The sequence below is a fragment of the Poecilia mexicana genome, unplaced genomic scaffold (genome assembly GCF_051168715.1).
Source record: "Poecilia mexicana isolate PSO_F unplaced genomic scaffold, ASM5116871v1 scaffold_6, whole genome shotgun sequence".
NCBI classification, from domain to species: Eukaryota; Metazoa; Chordata; class Actinopteri; order Cyprinodontiformes; family Poeciliidae; genus Poecilia; species Poecilia mexicana.
In genome coordinates this window covers 30,668,555-30,691,970 of record NW_028263375.1, presented here as the reverse complement: position 1 = coordinate 30,691,970, position 23,416 = coordinate 30,668,555, and the positions used below count along the sequence as shown (strand labels likewise).

Here is a 23,416-nt window from a genome sequence, read left to right as displayed (position 1 = left end):
AGTTTTAGCTTCACGTGGTTCAAATTCGCTAATTAAACGGTATTTTATTCCCTCTTAGGCAATAAAATGTTTATTTTCCTATTTAAAAAGATTTTAATAATTTGTTTATATTAAGTTAGTATATTTCTAATATATAATGTATAAAAAAGGCTGTAGTGGTTAAATGAAAAATCTTCAGAATGTGGCATTTTTCTTTATCCAATTAATCGATTAATCATCAGAAAAATCGATTACTAAAGTAATTGTTAGTTGTACCCTTATATCCCCACAAATTTTTATATTGGTGCCTCTCTAGTTTTAACAAAATAAAAGAGTTAATAGGGTGAGAGTAGGATTTGAACAATCGATTGCAAACTTTCTCAGGATGGTGGCACTTATTCTCTCTGCAGTTGTGAAGTGTGTCGAGATGGAGATGGTGGAAGACAGTGAGCAAATGTTACCCTTACGCTGTGCCCATAAAGAGAAGACTGCTTCGAACTAACGTCTTATGGTTGAAACCAGATGTTGCATAACACGGAAACATAAATTTTATTTAGAGGCATTTATGGGGGCAGCAGCCACTGACTAAAAAACACTAAAGACAAAAAAAAAACGCTGGCTCTGAGCTGGAGGTTTTATTTGATAAGATCCTGAGAGCAGAATTAAGATTTTTTTTATGCACACCTTCTGCAAACCACACTAATTACCAAGCAAAGGAGCCTCACAAAGAATTGCTCCATTTGTTGCTGAAAGGCTTTTCTCTGGGAAGTTGAATTCTGTTTAACTTAAGAGCGAAAAATGATTCGCCACGACTCCCAACTATCATAACAAGCCATTTAGAAATAAATCCTGAAACTCATTGACATAAGTGAGGTGACACATTCCACAGCAGGATACCTAATACACGGAATAACACTGCATCTTCGGGAGCATTGAAAAACAACAGCGGGAAGCCGGAGTACCGCTGATCTGAGCCGACCAATCCAGCTGTGGAAACAAAAGCACTCAGGTAAATCACCTCAGCAGTTATAGTTCGTCTTTTTAAAGAGCCTCTCTGACAGCAACGTCTGTCACTTGGGTAAATGATGACTGCCCTCGTGTGGAAGAAACAACATTCTCTGTTCCATCCCGAAGCCTTATTTCATTCCAAACCAGCCCAGCCCTAAAACCTCTCATAAGGTTCCACACGTGATTCCAAAAAGAGCTTTGCAAATTAAGAGCCTATTATTTTGCGGTCCGCAGCCCTTAAGAACACACACGCATGGGCATTAAGGCGAGGGCTGCGGCCTCTGACTAAAAGGATTAGCGTCAACATTCAAATGGAGCACATGCTCTGTTCACAGACTGACCTATTTGTCAATTAGCAAAGGAAGGAAAGAAGAAGAAGAAGAAAAAAGCAGAGGCATCCAACTTCTAGGAAGCTCTCATATATCTAATCAGTTCATCAAAGCTAACTCAGCTGAACAGAAGACAAGTCGAACATGGTTAGCTCAATTACACAGAATTACCCAGACCCATTTTCCCCCTCTTCTGAGTGAGCATCTGCAAACTGCTTTTCAATTGCAGGCTTCACCCTCAAGCCACTTTTGGAGACTTTAAGGAGAACACCAAAACAATTTGGATTTGAAGATTCTTGGGAGATTCAGAAAAAAAAAACCTCCATTCAAAAAGTCATCAGCAGAGAACAGTGAGGAAGCAGGACAAGGCCTCTTTATGTGCACTTATCGTGAAGGGACCTTCAGTGCTTGGAACGCTGCAGCAAAACAAACGATCCGTTCAGAAAGAGATTCCAGACAGTGATAACGCGAAGGGCATCCTTTGGAGCAACTTTGAGGGCTCATTTGTGAGGCAAATTGTTTCCATTCAAGATGTCTGAGAGGCGCTGCGTGGATCGGAGCAGGCCGGGAGGAAGACCAGGGGCCGAGCAGTGGGATGTGCGACAGGGGGGCAGATGACATCCAGTTCAACAACAGCTGTGGTTGCTGGTGCTGTTTTAGAAAGTATGGGTAAAAAAAATAGGAAACAAAAAGCAAAACGGTGCCCACCACACCACAGTGAAGTGGATGGCATGGTTCAATAACTGAACAGTAGAGAGCGAATCTTTCAGTGTCTAGAGAATCAATTCCGATATTTAAGGTCACAATTTGATTCTGAATTGATTTTTATTTTAGAAAACAATTTTTCTAACAAAACAAGAATCTGGAGATTCTTGGGACTGACGAGAGGAAAAGACAGTGTAAACAAATTACATTTATTTTAAAATAGGGCTGAAACAATTCATTCAACAATTAAAATATCGTCCTCAAATTTAGCAATTGACTAATAGTTAACTGGAGCATCCAAGGTCAAAAATAGGCCATTTGCTCAAAGAACAAGATATTCAGAGCATAATTCCTCTGGTGCCTATCTCCAGCGAACGTTTTGAGCGAGAGGCGGGGTACACCCTGGACAGGTCGCCAGTCCATCGCAGGGCAACACAGAGACAGAAAGGACACACAACCATGCAAACACACACTCACACCTAGGGAGAATTTTAGAGAAACCAATTAACTTTTTAACGTTTTTCTTGAATAAATAGTTTCAAAAGTAAACGGGATATTTGTTTTCACTACATAGTCATGGCCCTTTTTTATCCCACCCCAGTGTTGTTTTAATAATTGGAGATCCCCAAAAAGATATGACAGTGATTCACTCTTTCTGCTCCAACATTTTGCATCTGTGAATTCCCTTTGTGTGGGTGTTGCAAAGAATCTTGACTCATTCTTCCATCCGTGCTCTCTCCATATCTTGGAGTTAGTGGTTTCACATTCGTTTATTTCTTCCCAGATCATAATATTTGCTTCCTTCTCCCTTTTCTCCCTTATGTAATCTGTGGTGTTTACACCCTCTCAAACAAGGGCACAAACACCATGCCCTTATTTGTAAGGGCGTGTAATAATTTAGAAATAATTTTTTAAATCATCTGTACTTCTATCGTTAATTTAATTAACTTTCACTGGGAGCTATCCAGTATCCAAAAAATATTTCTTTATTTACTGATATAGATAATGCCGCAACTGGAGGAAGCCATGGAAATCCCAGGTTTTCAAAGCACATACAGTGCTGCTTGAAAGTTTGTGAACCATCCAAACATGGCCATTGTTTTCTAAAGAAAAATTATAATAATCATGTAAAATGAACATCCAAAGCTCAAATTGTAATGCGGACCTTCCAAATAAGGAGCACAAAGAAAAAAAAGATGCATCTTTTTATTATTTATTCAACAAAAGTATTTTATCTGTCAAAGACAGAAAATCTGCCAAGTGCAAAAGTATGTGAACTCTTTCAGTTAGTACCTTGTGGCACCACCTTTTGCAGACATTACTTCAACTAAACGTCTTCTGTAACCACAAACAAGTGTCTCACATCTGTTTTTTGGGATTTTTGTCCACTCCTCCTTGCAGAACTCTGCCAGTTGAGAGAGGTTGGAAGGACATCTGGCATGTACTGCCCGTTTCAGATCTTGCCACAGCAAGATTGGGATTGAGGTCTGGACTTTGACTGGGCCAATCCAGAGTGCAAATCTTCTTTCTCTTAAGCCATTCTTTGGTACTTTTGCTGGAATGCTTTGGGTCATTGTCTTGTTGCATAATCCATTTCCGTCCCAGCTTCAACTCCCTGACTGATGGCAAGAGATTCTGGTCAAGAATTTGTTGATAGCCCTGGGAATTGATGGTTCCCTGGATAATATGGAGTCGTCCAGGTCCAGAGGCAGAAAAGCAGGCCCAGACTTTCACATTTCCACCACCGTGCTTCACTGTTGGGAGGAGGTTCTTCTCTTTAAATTCAGTGTTTACTTTTCTCCAAACATGGCGCCTGTGATTGTGGCCAAATAATTCAATTTTGGACTCATCCGTCCAGAGAATGGACTTCCAGAAAGCCTCTGGTTTGTCCAAGTGTTCTCTGGCAAACTTTAAACGTGCAGCTTTGTTCTTTCTTGAGAGCAGAGGCTTCCTTCTAGCAACTCTCCCATGAATGCCATGTCTATTGATATTTCGCCTGATTGTAGACTCATGTACATTTATCCCAGACGCTGACAGAGAGGTCTGCAACTCTCTGGAGGTGATGCGTGGGTTGGCCTTTACCTGCATTATTATTTTTCTGGTGCTTCTTTGTGAAAGTTTTGACGGCCGTCCACATCTGGGCAGAGTTGTAGTGATGCCTAGTGCCCTCCATTTGTAAATGATTTGTCTTACAGTGGATGGATGAAGCTGGAATCTTTTGGAGATGGTCTTATACCTTTCCCCAGTCTGATGGGCTGTCACCACCTTCTTCCTGACGTCCTCAGATGTCTCCCTTCCTCTCGGCATTGTTGATATGGTCTTTATGCCTTGACACAACAGTGGTTTGTTTGGTTTCGTCTCCCTTTTAACCAGTGCACCTCCAAACTTTTCCCAGGGACGTCTCATTTGATTGGTCTGCTTAATTGATTACTCAAGCACTCACATGTGCTTCACCTGAGTCTTTTACCTGATTGTCTTTATCAGTGCAGCTGTGGTTCATTTACTTTTGCAGATGCTCTGATTCTGGTTTTCATTTAGTTTACTTTCAACTCCCACATTTTCCTCAAAACAAATGAATGGAATTGATTAACATAAACCTGACATTTCATATACAAAAACTGGTGATGACAAAATAAGAAAATCATGGTAAAAATAGAGAAAAATCTAAACTACTCAACTAGTTCACAAACTTTCAAGCAGCACTGTAGATCCTTTAATTTCTGAAAACTTATTGGTCTGGGCTTTTTGTTTTTTTCTGACAATTTCCCTATGAATCTTTGGTTAATTCTTCCAGCTTTTTGAATATACTTTGTAATTTATCTGGCTCAAAATCAAATTTATATTGCCCCATTAAGACTTGTCATAATGAGCAATAAATCAAATAACTGCATGGTAAATTAAACAACAATCATGAAAGAGATGCTCCGCTTTAATATCATTGAACTGCTGGCATTTTGAAAAACACTGCAAACATTTGACATCTAGTACCAAGTAGTTAGCTTCACTTATTTTATACAGCAGCCCTAACTGACAATTTTACTAAATTATTCAACTGTGTAATATATGAATCACTATTTTGATAATGATTAATATTTTTTGTTATAAACTTAATAGTCTATCTTAATAGTTTTTTTATGGATACTTTATATATTTTGCAGTTCTAGTGCTAAATATTCTTTAGACATTACGTTTTTTTTATCTTTGAGTATGTCTACTGGCATTAAAGCTGCAGTATAGAACTATATAAAAAATGTGGGTTGTTTTTTTATTTTTACACATTTGCTAAAACTGTCGCCATGCTGTCTAATATGAGTCAGATGATCTATGAAAAGATCTATCTCCTCCAACTCCTCGCTGTGCTGCTATTGCCACCTGAATAAATGCACCGCTCCTGAGAAAAACAACCAATCAGAGCCACAAGGAGGGTCTTAGCACTGTCAATCAACTTTGTGAATGTGCTGCTAAATGTGTTGATGGTGGAGAAATGACTCATCATTACAGGAAAACCATTTATCCGCCATCATGGGTGGCCATGCTGACTAGCCTTACAATTCACAACAGGCTCTGTTGACGGGGAAATGAGAAGCGTGCAAATTGGCATGACTGAAAGCGCTAAAACCCTCCTCCTGCCTCTGATTGGTTGTTTCCAAGGTAACACTGGGAGAAGGAAGCGCAACTTGAGTTTTTTCACAGATCATCTGTCTCATATTATACAGTCATGACAGTGACAGCTTCAGCAAATATGTAACAAAATATTTTTTTCTATTAAAGTTACATACTAAAACTATAAAATGCCATTGTTATTATATATTAGTTGAAAATGGTCTCAAAATGACAATATCAAAAGTTATGGCAATCATTTCTTGGACAGTTTATCGTCCAGCAAATTTGTTATTTTGACAGTCCTAGTTCCATTAAGTTATATTTGGTCACAAGATTAGTCCAGATGTCCATCTATTTTCAGGCATTTCAAAAACGATACCCAATACTTCTGGGTAGGTAGACTTCAGAATCGCCCCTAGCTGTTTTCTTCAATATCCAACAGAGCATGCACTTTTTTAAATTTCCCACTAATCACAATCCAAACTTACAGCCTCCGTGTGGATGGGGTGCACGGCAAACAGCAGAGCAGCCAGCAAGCTGAAAGTCTTGTCCAGGAACAGTCGGCAAACCCGCAGGAAAAGCATGCAGACGACTCCGTGCAGAACAATATTGAGCAGGTGATAGGAAGCCGCACTGAGTTCACTGAAGAGGTAGTTGAGTCGGAATGTGAGCACCGTCAGTGGTCTGTAAGACTTGTGGCTCCTTTCCTGTAGACATTTTACAATTCAAAACTGAAACTTAACCAAAATATGATGCCGCAAAGAGATGCAGCATTCGATAAATTAACCTATATCCAAGTATGCTGGAGGTAGACCTTTAACAGATACTTGCCTCGGCCATCGGCGTTCCCCAAAAGTCGTTGAGGAACAGGTTGCGGAGAGGTGTGGAGGGCCGGAGGTCTTTGTTGTCGAGGATAGCCGAGACGTCGTCAAACACAAAGCCGCATGACAGACTGTTCCAGTAGCATCCCACCACCAGCCCAGTCAGAAGCAACATCTCCTTCCATGACACGACAGCCATAGCTGACCCAAGCCGTCATGGGTCACTGTGGAAGAGAACAGATAAACAAACAAAGTAGGTTTGAAAGGTATTAAATGTAAGAACAACAGGGAGTATTTTATTTGGCACAATACTGGCTGACTTCAAATTCTAAGACAACAAAATCTACTCCTAAGTTTTAAAAAAAACCTTCAAAGAAAATGTTTTATTTTTTAGGATAATAATGAGTTATCCTACCAAACTCAACTTTTTACAAACATAAACACAAATGTATAGGAGGTAACTAATATAACACATATTTAATACGCAAGTAATACCAAACTATAAGAAAACTCTATGTATCTTGATTCTATGATTGTGGCAGTATGATCTATGAAGACTCTTGCTCATATTTTTATTTTTGGTTTGAACCATTGTTTTTTCTGACAATTATTTGGATGTTGTGGAGTTAGGAGGATTTTTGCATTTACTTTAAAAAAACAACAACTTTAGAACAGTTGATATGATGCATAATTGGGGTAAAACATACATTGTTTTACAACCAGATGAAGATGATTATCATCTTAAAAGCTTACATGATACCTTAACTATAATTCCAAACCTCAAAGTTGCCTACATATCACCTCGGAGACAATATTTACTGTGAAATCTTGTCTCCGTTTCCTGGATATTGACATATTAGCATGTCAGAAGTACAATACTTAATTTTACTAATGTTGCTATGCGCTATGATCTTATTAGAGGATTATACTGTTGAAAAAAAGAACAGATATAGTACATCTCAGTGTCGAGAACTTGTAGGGAAATTAAGTCTTTCGTGTAAACAGTAATCAAACCACACCTGTGCTGTCAAACCCATCAAAATAGCAGACACTTTAGGTCACTCATTAACAGCACACGTTGCTTAATTAAACGAGAAATGACGCTGTCATTATTTTTTTGAAAGACTTGACACCACAAAGTGTAGAGTATTGTGAAAATGTCAGGTTCGCTAATGTCCCGTTGCGTTAGCAACTTTAGCGGGCAATGCTAATTAGGTTGCTACTACTCTTAAAAAAGATTGGAAATGGTGGAAGTGTAATAGTTTAGTTCTGCCTTACCGAGGAAATGCAAGAGCAGAGACACGAGCTTCAGTCAAACTTATCATAAAAATTCAGGACGGTACATAAGACTCGGAGTTTTACAGTATTTCATTTATACCAACTAGCTTAAACGCACCGCAGCTATCCCTTCCGGTGCAGAGGTGAGCGCGCAAGTTAAACATTAGCCAAGCTAGTGGGGGGAAAAAGAGTCAGTGGCTTGTTTGAAGTTTTAAAGCATCCGCGCGACCAGAACCGCATTAAAATGCCTTGATTTGTTTTAACGTTACACGCTCGCGCTGTCCACGAGGTTGCGCATACTTTTATTTTTTTTCGTTCCACCAAAAGCTCACGGTTCGTGTTTGTTTTATTTTCACGTAGCTGTTGTGTGAGCCGTATCCTAGCAGCAAGCAGCAGCAGCCAGAGCTTTACAACATGGACCTTTCAAGATAAATGTTTGCTGCTACTCTACCCTACCTGTGTACCTCAGGTTTGCTTCCGTCAAGTCTGACATGCCCTACTGAATTCAACTAAATGCGTTGAATACGTCTTTAAATCAAGGCTTTTAAATATAAATCCTGCACGGTTCATTCTTAACAATGAGTAGAGTTGTTTTTGTTTCCCTATAATGCCACTGAAAACCGTAATAATGTATTATTGACGATATAATCAAATGGAGGCGCTCTGTCGCAGTAAGCTTACTAACTACATGGATTAACCGAATCTTTAAAAACATCCCTTGTTCAAAATGCCGCCGTCTGGTCTCATATGGGATAAAGTGTCGAAAATTGATCCAAAGACTCTTGATGAATGTGAAAAAGACGAACTGGATGAAGTCTTCCGCATTTTTGTTGCGGTAATTATTTATGGTTTATATTTTACATAATATTGACATGCTCAGTGTTCTCTACCTTCTTGATTTTAAAACGCATGCTTGAGGAATGAAAGCACTGAAAAATATGTCCTCGCAGTTTTTGTTTTTGCCCGTTTGTCACACTTAAATGTTTCTGATCACTAAGCAGCGCAAATTAAAAATAAGCTTTTAAATCATAGTTCTGATTAATAAGGGTGAAAGCAATCTAATATAACCTGGATCCTTCTAAAAAATTAATTCCCTCCTAGTCCTAATTGCTTATGCTGTTCAGTTCAGAAGCACCTGTTTTCTGAAATGGAATGAAATTTTGTCTCATCTCAGATCATCTAAGTATCTTCAAAAGGTTGTGGATCTGATTCTGTGGGTTGGAAGGATCTCTGGTAACAATAAGTCTCACAACAAATCCTGAGATGCCTCTGTCTAAAGTCTTGTTGTATGACACTCGCATGACTGTCATGACATTTTAACATCTCAATTTCCAGACAGCAGAAACAATATGTCCAGGATGACACCATTAGTTTTTAGCAAGCACTGCTAATCCACCTTGCTTTTGTCACTGGTCATAGCTCAAGTATTAGAGATTTTAAGATGCTAATCAGCTGCTACCAGTTGTAGAATAATAAAAAAAAGATTTTGTTCCTACAGTTACGCATCATGACTGTTGGAAAGTTTTTAAAAAATGAGGGCAATGATGCAACCTAAACAATTATGAACAACCGTTTACAAACCAAAAAGTTTCCCAAGAAAACTATGTCACCCTTGACAACAACTGCCATCAATTGTTTGTGAAACTCAGCAATGAGTCGTTTGTATCGCTATGGAGGTATCTTGGCTCTCTGTTCTTTGTCGAATTGTTTTAGTTTATTTACATTGAATAGTTTTTGAGCATTAACTATCTTGCTTGAGGTCATTCCAAAGCACCTCAATTTGATTTTTGTCCAGACTTTGAGTAGGCTACTCCAGAAGTTTCCATTCCTTTGTGCATTTAGGGATAGACTTTTTGTCAAGCTTTGGATTACCGTCTAAACCTAAATGTGGTTGGACTGAAGATCACAGACTGATGCATATTTTTCAAGACTGTCTGGTAGAGAACAGAATTCATGCTTCCATCAGTAATGGAAAGCCCTCCAGGTCCTGAACTAGCAAAGAAGTTCCTGACCATCACACTGCCACCACCATGCCTGAATGAATTCAATATAATGCTCTTTTTCTGATGTGTTGTTCTAGTTTTAGAGCAGATATAATGTAATGCACTACTCCCACAAAGTTCTGCCTTTGTTTATTACGCAGAACAGTTTCCCCAGACATCTTTGGGTTCATCTAAGTGGGTTTTTTCTGGTAAATATGAGAGACCTTTGTCTTCGCTTTGGTCAAGATTGTTTTTTCAGCTTGGAAAGACTGATAGATTTCAATTACTTGTTTCTCATTTGTTTCTGTTTTTCTTTAGACTGAGGCATGATATGTTGTTTTTCTGAGATGTCTTAGCTTCATTCATGTTGTCAGATAGTTTCTATAGATGTGATAAACTGATTTGACACATTTAACAGTAATCACCTATAAGTGTGGCTGGTGAAGTTAAACTCTTCTATTGCAGGTAAGTTGACAGTTAATTCCTGACTTTAAGGAATGGTGTTTTTTCACATAAGGCCAGAATGGTTTGATCTTAAAATTTCTTTAGTGGTCTGAAACATTTAAGTTTAACAAAAAACAGGAAAGTGTGAGGGACAAAACATTTTCATCTATATGAATTGAATTAAATTGAATTGAATTCATGCACAGACCAGGCATAACATTATGACAACTGATGAGTGAAGAACGGCAGTTATGTCTTCATCATAAACCCTGTTTATGGGATAAACTGGGCAGCAAGTGAACTATTTTTTTCCACACTTTGTGTTGCAAAGTGGATAAATGGGCAAGTGTAACAATTTGAGCATATGATGAAACCCAAAAGACGATGACTTGGCCAGAGTTGAGGACTGTTTTGGTCCTTGGTGGTCGAATCAAATCATCATGACATTATTAATGTATCCAGTAGAGTAAATGTATCGAAAGGTTTTCACACAATATTCAAACTCTCTGGATGTTGGATAGATTCTTCACTTCCACTAACGCCAACACATGATGTAGATTCTAGCAAAGTTGACAAGGGATTAGTGTAAATCATAACTAATGTAATCAATGCAGTAGAGTGTTTAACCATAAAATCTGTAAGACATGCCTTCCTAAAGCCATACAGGCTCTGTTGATGTCTATCAAAGTAGGTTAAAAGAAGGAATGGTAGTGAACGGACAAAGTCATGGCTAATCCTGGGTTCTGATTCCCCTCGAGAGCAAGGGGAAGAAGAAACCCTTGCTCTCGTGTGGTCTGGACCACACAGACCACATTGTCTGTGTGGTCCAGTCTGGCAGACAATGATTTAAAAGACAACACTGATGTACAACAATTGAATAGACAACACTCTGATATCCAATGGTTTGACAAAAAACAGTCTGACCGGTAGACGACAATCTATCTATATGCCCTCGCTTTTACCTGACCACCTCCTGAAAATCCAAAAATGGCCAAGGAGCTTTGGCCGTAGGGAAATATTTAAAAAAATTATAATAAATTAATGTCTTAGCGTTATTCCCTCATCATAAGCTTACCTAGGGTGTTGCTTTGGCTCATTCATGCATTTTTGATAAATCCTTGACTTTCCTGTAGTATACAACACGCTGCCTATTTACCCTAAGCTCCTCTTTGGAGCTTCAATCCCCACCCGAGCTCCTACCCAACAGAGCACCCTTTCCCCGTGCCTCCCCCACACAGCTCCTCCAGATTAGCAGTAGCAGCAATTGGCAACGACCTGCTGGAGCTGCCATTCTACTGAGCTCATCATATCAGCTACTTCCCAGTTCAACACTCTGAAATTGGTTGTAATCGGCATCATGGAGAAGCATTGTTGTGATGACATCCGGAAGGGGTGTTGTCTAAAAGGGTAGGAGCTTCTTAAAGAGACAGAGGAAATTTCAGGGCAAATTCCTTTAAATTTATTTTTAATAAGTACATTTTCATAATATCTGGAGATAATATAGTTTTGTGCTATAAACAAACTAATATATGGAAAATACATAATACCCCCGTTAGAAACTGATGCTCTTCTGCTATTTTTCCCAATGTTGGGGATTTTATGGTGTGGTGAATCATGTTTCCTTAAAGAAATCTGGCCGGGGTGGTGTTATGGTTCTGATTATATTCCTGATACATATCACCCACAGGTATGGTCATAATGTTATGCCTGATTGAGTTTGAGTGACAGATGATGCATGTATATCAAGTTGTCTTGATTTTGTTATAAGCATACACACACACACTCACACACACACATATATATATATATATCATCTTGTTAATCTTTTAACATTATGCAGTTTCACAGCCGCTTGCTGGATAGTTCTTACATTTGACTCAGCAGCTCAACATCTGCTGAAGTCCTCACTCAGCAATAAAATCTGAGTATCGTTACTGAACTTTGATAAGTCGAAGGAAAAAAAATGTCTATGCAGCTATAACCTTCTACATATATGTACACATATTTCTGGTTTCACCTCTCGCCGTTTTTGACTGCAAGAGATGTACTTCATCAATGTTATTATTAGATTAGCGAATGCACTGTTGAAAATCTTTCCGACTAAATCATGTTTTCCATGCAGACAAAAGAATGGGAGGTGAAGGATAAAGCTACGGAGAACATTATCCGCGTCCTCCGAGTGGGTCAGGCCCTGCTAAAGGTGTCGGGTTTTGTTGTTTCTACACTCTGCTCTCTCCTGTGCACATCTGCTTGCAAGCTCACGGGCGTGATTTATTTTTGAAGAAGAAGAACATTTCATACAGACGTGATGGATGTTGGTTGGTTTGAGCTCTTCAGTCTCGTCTCTGTCTCCACCTGTTAGATGAAAGAGCGTGAGGTTAAGCTCCATGAAAGCTTCATCGACGATATCGGTGTACAACACGTCAAAACCGGTTCGTAAGCACGCGCCGTTTGATGGAAAAACACATTTTTTATGAAAACAGCATGTTAATAGTGTTCTCTATTTTCTCTTCTAGAAAACGAACTTCGTGCAAAAGTGTCCAGGCTGGAACAAGAGCGCAAGGTAAGGCTGTGGAGCAATTGTGTATTTCAGGCAGGGATGCATGATATTTGGGTATTAACATCAGTATATAACGATGTTAGTCACATTTGAACATATCTGTATTAGGGCTGCAACTAACAATTATTTGATTAGTCAAATATTCTTACTATTAGTCGATTTAAAAATTGGCACATTTTGCAGATTTTTCATTAAACAACTTAAGTTTAATGTATTCACTACTAGAAATACATTAAAAATAAACAAATACATTCCTGTTTTAAATAATAAAATATTTTATTGCCTAAAAAACAGCAACATATTGCACTAAAGGAGCAATAATCAAATGCTCCTTTAGTGAGCATTTGATTATTTGTACATGTGAAAAGCTCAGCCTTTTCTGCTTGACTTAACATCAATACAGTGTAGGGCTAATCTGTTGACTCTTATTTTGATTAACCGATTAATATTTGCATAGTAATTTGCTTAATAAGAGATTAGCTTTTTATAGAATTTCAACTGGATGAAGCTTAACTATTCCACTTGGTTTTTTCATAATCTTAATGCAAAATGTATGTATTTTTTGTACAGTACACAGCTGTTTTAGCAAATTATCTTTTTGTATATTTTTTGAGTCTCCATATTCCAGTTAAAGAGTACTAAATTATCTAACGATTATTTCAATTATCGATTCATCACAATTAATCCAGTTAATTGTTTGCAGCCCTAATCGGTATTGGTCCGATAAGTAAAAATGTGTCTCGACTCTCGAGACACATTTTTTAAATTAAGTTTCTGTCTCTTTTAATTCATTTCCATTCAATTTCACAATGAAGAATTAACTGGTTCCTCTATTCAGGGAAACACATCAGAGTTTGTGGTTTTTAATGTGACAAAAGTAAACAGCCAAAGGGGTGTGAATACTTACAGGTGGCACTGGTGACCCCTCTGTCATGGGTCTGACCTGAATACACTTTTTCTGCCTCTTCACTTCCGCCATCAAGGCCAAACCTTTCAGCCAATCACAGAATGTAACCTTGGCTACACCAGGATTGGTTGTTGTGATCACTGCAGGAGAGCACGTAAGAAGATTACCTGCTAATTCCATGCACAGTCTTAGCACTTACTTCTTGTTTTGAATGAACTGAAACTGAGTTACTATAATTTTTTTTTGGCTTTAGGAGAATTTGCAATCCCACTGTTTGTTTTCTCAAAGAAATTAATCCTTGTTTGAGGACTTTTAACAATCACAGCTGAGCCGCACGTTGGCTCTGTAAACAGAAGAAGGTGATGAGAGACTAAGGTGTGGGTTGTTTTCTCTTCTTCTTTTTATTCTCCTTCTTCTTCTCTCTGTCTCGTTTCCGATCCATACGGCTCAGCAGCTCGGCACCGGGCCAGACAGCCGCTTTCTTAGGGATGAGATTCGGCAGCTCGAGGCCCAGCTGGAGCAACGGGAGAAGGAATTGACCCAGTTAAGGAAAGACATGGGCAAGGAGAAGAAAACCAATGAAGAGGTATGAGTGTGCCACCCACAGTACCTACATGTTTTACACCACCACAGGAGACTTTGGGTAACCTTCCTGTTTAGTTTCCATACAGAATCTTTTGGTTTGTCTTTAAAAAAAAATACTACAGAGATTAGTGAACCATATGTTCTGGTAAATTCTAGTAACAAAGGATTAAATCTTTAGAAAAAAACACTTTGTATTGCAAATCTTAATTTCCTCTTTGAGGTAATCAGATTAGTCATTGTTTGCTTTAAGCTTTTAGGCACCACGCACTGAATACTTCTCATATTAGACATAGCCTTGCTAGCTACGCTAACTGTGTTGAATTATATGATAGAAATGTATCTGCACATTTTGTTATGTGTTTCCTTTTCCTAGCTGATTGTGCGACTGGAGGAGGCTGAGGATGAAGTGAAAAAGTTAAAAAGAGAGGTACACAACCACTGGGAAGACATCAGCTCCATCTTTCCCTTCCATTCTCCTCTGTCTTCACCTGGTCTCACCTGCCCTCATTTCTGCCTGATGTCAAATCTTCTTCATTTGTTCTATTCTTTCTTTTGTCTGTTTCTCTTCCATTGGGCAGTTGAAAAAATCTAAGAAGAAGGTAAGAAATGTAGGAACTGTAGTGATGTACAATTAGATCACATTTAAGATTGGAGAATTTGATTCTGTTACACACTTTACAACAAAAGAGCCCATTCTGGGTCTGTTAATGTAGCAGAAGTGTTCCGTTCAAAAATACTCTTAAGGCACTTTCGCACTGCACGGAACGGTACGGAATGGTACGGAACGGAACGGTTCCGAGCGTGTTCGCATTACAACTTGCGACCGGTTCCACCCGGCCCCATGGAACCACAAGAGCTGTGGTTCCAATCGTGCCGGCCTAGCGGTTCTGCTTAGGACCAGCAGCTGATTGGCTACTGGTTGTTAGTCAGACGTTGATTTTCCGTTGACAGCTGGCTCTCACTACTATATAAAATTTTAAAAATAATGACGTCCGGCACCGCTTCGATGGCGCCCTCAGTGTAATGCGAACACAACAGGGCTGGAACCGTTCCATTCCGTACCATTCCATGCAGTGCGAAAGCGCCTTTATTCATTGTTGTTACTCATATCATCCAAGCATCTTCAGTCATTCGCTGTATGACAGTCTCAGGACTTCCATGACATGCTAACCGGTCAGTTTTGGGGACTAAAAACGATATTCAGCAGTAATGTGATGGATGACACCATCAGTTGTTGGCAAGTACTGCTAATCCAACTCATTTGCTTTTGCCACTATTATTATTATTTAAAATTTACACACTGTGTAGCCGATGAACTTTGGGATTTGGGGGTCGTAGTCCAGGTATTAGTTGCGCTTTTAAGATGCCAATCAACTGCTCCTAGTTGCAAAAACAACATATTATTTCCACGGTGATGTGGATTTTTACTCTTCGGAATTGTCAAAAACAATTGACTTTTGTTTTTGACAATTGTTCCCAACATCAGAGGGAACAATTGTTCAAACATGCAATGATTCATACAAAAGAATTCCGACCAAAAGAATGATTTGTTCTGAATTGGTCTGCAAAAGACCAAATCAGAACAAATTCGACATAGCTGCTCTAACATGGTGCTAATATGAAAGACATAATTCTAAAACTGTTCCTATTAAAGATGTACCCAATATAGTCAATGTTCTATCATTGGTTTTTGTCAGTCTTTTAGCAATCGATAAAATACACAGTTGTATTGTAAAGCACTTTGAAATGCCTTTGAAAGGTGCTATACAAAAAATAATTTGATTGACAGTTAAAGTAACACGCCTCCGCTTCACTGAAGGCAAAAAACATATGATAGATTAGTTGTGATCATGTATCTTTTTCAAACACCTTGATGTTTGTATCTAAATTGCCCCCACGTTTCGTGACTGACTATGACTGAAAAGTCCAACACAATTTTCTAAAAAGAAAACAGTAGCTTCGACCATTTTTTGTCTGGTCGTTGTTCTTCCTGAAAGCTGTTCCTGCCTTTCTTGTGGCGTGGCAGAACGAGCAGCTCCAGCAGGATGTGGAGTTCTACCGTGCAGAGCTGGAGCAGAAGGAGCCGCTCACCTCCAGAGACGATGGCGCCGAGACTCAGAGGAAGCTCAGCCTGGCCAACCGCCAGCTCTACCAATGCCTGGACGACCTGCAGGTTCACAGAAACCACACTTACTAAATGAGATAAATTAGCATATCCCACTGATTTTTTAAATATTTTTTTTAAATAAATCATCTTTTACAACTCCTTCTTTTATGGCTGTAAGCTCTTAATGTGCGCAACATGTGTTAGAAGTCAAGATATTCATTCATTGTACTAATTTATTGTTGTTATTTTGCATCCAACAGCGAGCAGAGGATGAGAACGCACACCTGAAGACACAGAACGTGCAGCTGCAGAGGAGCCTGGAGGAGTCTGTGAAAGAGATGGAGAAGATGACAGATGAGTACAACAAGATGAAGATCGTTGTGCAGCAGACTGACTCAATTATGGACCAGCTCAGGAAAGAAAGGGATCACACGAAGCTTCAAGTAAAAGCCCGCTCTCGTTCCACTGCTGCGTGTGTGTGTGTGGTTTTTTTTATGTCCGTGTTTTTTTGATCCCACCCTGAATCGGTGGGTGGTTTGCAAAATAAGTTTCCATGCTGAGATGAGTTACGCGGTATCGTTTATCATTCTTTAGGAAGGTCAAAGAGTGTGAGTAATATCATCAAAGAAAAGCTGCTGTGTTAGATCTGTCCTGTTTGTTTTGAAGTAGATAATCTAATGTTTCTGTGCACCAAACTCAAGCAAGGCTTTGTGTTTTTTTTATGTGCAGGTTAGAGAGCTGACAGAAAAGATTCAAAGCATGACTGAAGAGAATGACCCAATCATGGCAGCTGTCAATGCCAAAGTAGAGGAGTGGAAGGTGAGTGGCAAATATAGGCAATAATGTAAAGACTCATTATTTTTGTCTTTTGTTTTTGGACGGATATTCCTAACAATATTGACTCTACAGAAACCCTTACATTGCCTTTGGAGAAACATTTTGACTGCATTAACTCACACATCTGTGGTCAGAGGTTTACATTCTCTCATCATGGGGTATGAGTGTCATTCATTTTGGGCTTTTGATATTTTATTCAAACCATTCTTTTCCCCCAGACTGATGTGTTAATACCGCAGTGATTTTTAAAAACTGGATGCAGAAGTTGCTTATCCGTATTGGATTTTCTCTAATGCACACAGATTAGTGAGATTATTCTAAATAAATCCAGTTAAAAGGGCAGTATTATGTGTTTTCCTGGCACATAGTGCCATTTTATAGCATAAATGAGTAACTGTTAACAGTTGTTATAAACATGCTTTACATACTAAAAATTACGTAAAAGAAATGTCACTTCCTAATTTAATGTCTTGAAATTGAGCCTCTGTCTCTTTAGAAACTCTACCTTCATGAAGTCATCACAGCTTGGCTCCTCTATTAACCCTTCAACAACGTTTTTTTATCAGCGTTTCACTGAGAAGTAGATTCTATAATGAGCTCAGCAGTTCTGCAAGGTGTTTGCTAATTGCTTCTGGCTAGTCTGAAGGAGCTGAGTTGGGGATGCATGGGAGAGGGGTGCGCTATAATGCGGAATCTTGGAAACTGCTTCTCTGAGGAGGAGCTTCGTCCTCGAAGTCGGAACTGGGTCCAACCAGGCGTTTTGCACAACTGAATGGTTGCCATGGGAGATTCAAGGATTTCTCAAACATGCATGAAAGAATCAAAGCATGAAACAATCAAATCAAACAATCAATCAAACATGCATGAAACAATCAAATCCAGGTTTGCTTTTGAATAGGGAATAACATTGTAGTATCATGTAAAGCCCAAAATTAGTCATAAGCCGTGTGGTTGTCTTGTCCCTGGGAGTGCAGTAAGAAAATTTATACCAGAAAAAAAAGCCTAAAATGACCCTGGATGTGTAGTTCTTAGGCTAGCTCACAGTTTAGGTCAATATTTTCCTTGTGTTTTATGTGTTTTAAACACTGGCCCTGCTTTACCTGAGCATATGCAGCCAATAACACAGCAACTTGTGGTTACTAGATAAACACGTCAGTACGTTGTTCCATTTAAACAGGTAGAAAAAGACTTGAACCACTAGCCTGTGAGGGTCCAGTCTCTCTAGCCTGCTTGATTTATAACAAACATGTTGTATTCTCCTTACTTTGGAGTTTTCAAGAGACAGACTGAGTGTAAAAATGTACAAATAGTTTTTTTTTTTTTTATAAAAGTGCCTATTTTCTGTTTTTTGTGATTTTATTGTATTTTGTTCTCTTACTTGAGTAAACATTAGCCTGTTGCACTGGTGATGAGATGTTTTCCTCACACAGAAAGTGCTGTCTGGGAAGGATGAGGAAATTTTGGTGTACCAGCAGATGATCCGTGAGCTGAGGGAAAAGCTGCGCTCTGCCCAGCTGGACTTGGACAAAAGCAACATAATTGCCCTGCAACAGGTGTGTCCAAAAATAGCAAGCAGAGGAGTCAAACGTCTTCATTTATAATTATATTCAGCTTCTCCCAATGTGGCGCCTCTAACAGTGTGGCAGAAGATAGTTCTTTAGAACAGCTCATATTTTGTTAGAGCTGCTTGAAAATGGTAAGATATATAGAATTGTATCTAGATTATTCTTAATAAAATTAAAAATATTTTTTTCTCAGCATTTATCATATTTGGCACTAACAATTGACTGCCATACATTCCGTAAAACGTTTGAAAGTAAAGGTAAAAGCATTTCTGCAAACTAGTGCAATGCTCACATCAAATTGCATGGTTGCCTTGGACACAATAAAGAGAGAACTCCAAAAAAAATTGTAAATTGATAACAGTAACAAGTTGCAGCTTTCAAAAAATATCCTTCAGTTGTATCACTGTTCTGTCATATGAACCAACTCTTCCTAGTAGGCATCAGAGGTACAACAACAGAAACGGTTTTATCACAACGGTTTTAAAATAGTTCAACCATTTTAAATTGATGTTGCGTTCCATTTGTAGTCAACATTGGGAAATAACAACTTCCCAGTCTAAAAATCGACTGAGACGCCCTCCGAAGTCGAACTTCTCACTGGGATAATGTGAGGAACGCCAGCTTGTAAGACCGACTTCGCATTTCATTGATTTAACATTCATTTACATTTTACATGCGCCTGCCGCTCTAAACTAAATAAATTAAAAATGGTGTTTGCTCACGGAAAGTTGAAACGATATTCTTCAGACTGAGTGTCTCTGGGCGTCGCTATGTTGAAATCCCAACTCCTCTGACTATTTTAACTGGAATGCTGCTACTTTGTCAAACCCAACTCTGAGTTCCGACTTTGGAGGTAACTGAAACGCAGGGATAGGTTCTGATTCTGATTCATAAACAACACATGCTCAGAACATCTCAGGAGAACCCCCATTCAGAAATTTGATCTATCTCTTAAAGTTTTATTTTTTACTGGATCCACCTTTTGTTCCGCACCATTTGTTTTTTGAAGATGGTGACCTTGGTATGACCTTCAACAAAAGTGTACAGTAAAAACACACAAAAAAAATTACATATATTATTGGTGCACCAATAAATTGGGCCAGATTTCCTTGATTTTGGGTGATCAACAGTCTGACATGTATAACGGATCTTATGCTCTGATATTTTTTACCGACAGAAAGGTCTGAACATCAGTCTTCTGTGACAGAAGTTTGACTGACAAACCTGACCTAAAAGTCACATCTGGACATGTTTAGTTAATAATATCCACCCCACCCCACTGTTAGCAACTTAGTAAGTTTGTTGCTCTATTTACTATTCAGACAAAAAATTACAGTATTGGCCAAAATTGAAGTTGGAAGGTCAGGTGTTTTAAAATAAGTGATCAGCCAGAAAACTGCAATCGGAGCGTCCCAAGTAGTATGTATAAAATATGTAGAATTAGGTGGTTATAAAATGTCGGGTAGGTTTGCTATGGAAAGCTTTGTGTTTGTGCACATGTCAGCTTGTTCCATTTTCCAGTTTTTGGCTTCTTTTCTTGTTTTGCCTGCATCATTACCTCATTTTCATCTTTTTATTCTCATCCACCTGTCCTCCCTTCTTTCTGTGTCGCTGCTCTGGCCCAGGTCATATATGAACTCTGTGGTGTAAGTTCCATCCGTCACGTGTCTCTGCTTGTTTTCGTCTTAGAAGTTGCCTCATAGCGCCCACAGCGAGGCGAGTTACAAACCTGTTTAGTCCGTCGCTAAGCTGTCATTATTCAGAAATGTCTGTAAATGTCCCCACAGGCCGTCCAGGAGCGAGATAATCAGATCAAGATGCTGAGCGAGCAGGTGGAGCAGTACACAGGAGAGATGGAAAAGCACGCTCGGCTCATAGAGGAGCTGAAGATGTCCACAAACAAAGATAGAGGTCTGTGTTTAAACTGACCAATCAAATGTCTTGTTTTAGTTGTTGGCTTCAAGACTTCAGTTAGAAACAAAAATGTTATTCATGAGATACCAGATAAAAGAATTATAGCTGCTTGAAAAGTATTTTTTTTTCAGCTTATGGACAAAAATATTCATAAAAAGCATTTTTACTTTCTATTAGGAATGACAGTGATAGATGTGATAAGTTACAGGCCACTAGTTTGGTTTCACGGTTCGCCACGCCTCTCCGATTGGCGTTCTTGTCACGCAAAGTTAGCTGCCTTCAGCTGAGAGATTTCTAAATGTTTAAAAAGCCAGATGTTTCCTTCAGAAAGCGGTACAGACCAAAACACAGCTGACGAGGCAGAATGTAGGTCAAAATCCTCGTCGGCTGGGAGAGGGGTGGAGGCAAATGGATGCTAACGCTCCTGTGCTTGTAGGGTTTATATGTTGGAACTATTAGCAAAAATATCAACTTTACAAAGTGAAATACTTCCATTGCCAAATGGTAAAAGAAATCTGCCTCTATAAGGTGATTGTTATTTTTATTTAATAATAAAAATAAAGTGAAGTACAGGCTTTTACTAAATGGAAGTGTACAGTTGTAGTTTGGTCATGGGCATAAATGTCATTTTAACTTTTGACATCTGAGGATTTGTTTGAACTGACATTGTTATAAAATATTCAGTTTATTTAAAAACCAAAACTCTGTGAACAAGTTTGATTTACCTACAGATTTTCTCTAATCTCCACAGGCTTACAAACATTCACACTAATCTCCTGATTGATTGTACTTAAAGTTCCAGCTTATGAACATATAGCTAGTGACCATATGTTGAATGCAATGTTTAGTTTTTGTTTTGTTTTTTTGCCGGCATAAAAAAGACTTGCCTGATAGAATTTATTGAGTTGGCTGCTACCCATGATGCGAATGTCATCATGGGGAGCGGTGAAGAGTAAAGGTGAAGATTAAAGGATGAGGATTGCAGATATACAAAAGTTGGAAAGTTTTTTTGAACACAAACAGTTTCCAGGACTACGAGGTTAATCAAATTGTACGTAAATTAAGTCCAGGACTTTTAACACATTAATTTCGATTTATTGATTGCAAAGATTTTAATGCATTAAAAATTTTAACATGGGAATCCTTGTTTTACTGCTTTTCTTGTATGACTCTAAATTTGATGCAGAAAAGCGACATCCGCAAACAACAACGATGGACAATGAGGCCGCTTCTCTTAGTTATTAGTCATTAGTTCTCTTAGTTCATTTTTCCGTCAAAATACGGTCTGGTTAGACAGTGGGAAGGACTATTGTAGTGTGCTAAAAGGAGTTAGCCTTAGTGAAGCTATCCAAGCCTAAAATGGCATCTCAATGCTAAACATGTTGCAGCACCACAGACGTCTCCAACACTAATGTTAGCACCCAGAGTGCACATTTCTAAAGAAAACACTTGAAAACTGAATGGATATAACACCACTTTGCACCTTCCTGATGGTTGAAAAGCCTAAATAACAGATTAAAAACATTAATATATTTGCTGTTGAGCTAATATGTCTATTTATTCAAGAATTTAGCAGCAGAAAGGAATTTTGGAAATGAAAATGTTGCCTAATTAGTCGACTAATTGCAACTAACTAATACAAACCCTACAATTAACAATTAATTAAACATTTTAAATCGAGTTCCACCACTAGTTTATAAATATTATTGTAGAAGCTTTCCAATCTGAAAAGGGAACCGTTAAAAACATCTTTAAAAGCCGCAATTCTAACAATCATACTTCTGATGGGCTTATGTGAACTTGTTACTAACTTGGATTTTTAACAGTGTTTGACTGGTAAATGTAATTTAATAACATGTTTCTGCCTCAGGTGCTCCTTCGACGTTACAGCAGAGGAAGATGGAGGAGCTGCAGTCTAAACTGAAAGTGGCAGAGGCCAGAGCGACGGAAGCAGAGTGGGCCTTCAGACAGGCAGAATCACATGCTGAGGAAAAAGACAAAGCCTTTATTGAGGCGTCAAATCGCCTGAGCCAGTACGAGTCTGTAAGTCCACAAATACCTTTTTTTTGTTCCTGCCTTTGTTTTTGGCCTCAGCTTCCGAGACTTGTTTTTATCCAAATCGAATTAACTGACTCCTAATTTCCCAGAAATAAGGCCTGTGATTTTTCTTTTTCACCGTCCTTTAAATAGGGATGTTAAAACGCCTATGTGACTGTGGCATGATCAACATGCTTTTTGGGTCCACAAGCGTACTGTTACTCCCACCCCTTTTACTTCCTCCCCCCCAAAAAAGAAGGAAATAAACAAAAGTGAGACAAGATGTGCCTTTTTATTTTATTTATTTTTTTGACGGACAACAAATCACAGTGCTGTTTCTGTACGGCAGGGCACTTACGGCCTGGAAGCAGCCATTGCCGAGATCAAAGAGTGTAACAATCAAATTAGAATGAGAGATCGTGAGGCAGAGGCCATGACCAAAGAGATCAACCAGCTCGAGCTGAGAATCAATGACCTCATGGATGAAAATGAGGAGTTCCGGGAAAAACTGGGTCAGAGTTTTTAAAAACACCACTGTTTTCCATCTGTTTAGACAATGCTGGCTCATCTGAGGCAGGGAAATTTCTAACGAGTTCTTTTTTTGGTGGGATTTTCCGGTTGCGAGCAGGTCTGGAGCCAAAGCAGGAAGTGGATCTGACAGAATTCAGGCGTGCCAGGGATCTCAGGCAGCGCCAGTACAAAGCCGAAAACCAAGTTCTTGCCAAAGAGGTAAGGCTGCGTTCAAAGGAGATCAG

General features: G+C 38.9%; 2 protein-coding genes across 3 annotated transcripts in view; one reads left to right on the top strand and one right to left on the bottom strand.

Annotated features, from left to right (window-relative positions):
- The window catches only part of tmtc3 (transmembrane O-mannosyltransferase targeting cadherins 3), a 50,541-nt gene extending 42,661 nt beyond the window's left edge, over nt 1–7,880 (bottom strand). Inside the window, exons 1-3 of the mRNA XM_014970006.2 lie at nt 7,724–7,880; nt 6,456–6,669; nt 6,113–6,331 (exon numbers count right to left, since the gene is read on the bottom strand). Of these exons, the coding sequence (XP_014825492.2) occupies nt 6,113–6,331; nt 6,456–6,644 (408 nt within the window). The 5' untranslated portion in view covers nt 6,645–6,669; nt 7,724–7,880. The remainder of the gene's footprint in view (nt 1–6,112; nt 6,332–6,455; nt 6,670–7,723) is intronic.
- Nucleotides 7,881–7,918: 38 nt separating this feature from the next.
- cep290 (centrosomal protein 290) overlaps nt 7,919–23,416 on the top strand; it is a 60,285-nt gene continuing 44,787 nt past the window's right edge. Inside the window, exons 1-14 of one of the 2 annotated variants that reach the window (XM_088006579.1) lie at nt 7,919–8,558; nt 12,272–12,349; nt 12,512–12,581; nt 12,666–12,712; nt 14,071–14,202; nt 14,575–14,628; nt 16,228–16,374; nt 16,569–16,751; nt 17,038–17,127; nt 18,576–18,698; nt 20,498–20,621; nt 22,495–22,667; nt 23,011–23,173; nt 23,290–23,390. In XM_088006579.1, the coding sequence (XP_087862705.1) occupies nt 8,451–8,558; nt 12,272–12,349; nt 12,512–12,581; nt 12,666–12,712; nt 14,071–14,202; nt 14,575–14,628; nt 16,228–16,374; nt 16,569–16,751; nt 17,038–17,127; nt 18,576–18,698; nt 20,498–20,621; nt 22,495–22,667; nt 23,011–23,173; nt 23,290–23,390 (1,593 nt within the window). In that variant the 5' untranslated portion in view covers nt 7,919–8,450. The remainder of the gene's footprint in view (nt 8,559–12,271; nt 12,350–12,511; nt 12,582–12,665; nt 12,713–14,070; nt 14,203–14,574; nt 14,629–16,227; nt 16,375–16,568; nt 16,752–17,037; nt 17,128–18,575; nt 18,699–20,497; nt 20,622–22,494; nt 22,668–23,010; nt 23,174–23,289; nt 23,391–23,416) is intronic. The other variant, XM_088006578.1, reaches the window with a different exon arrangement.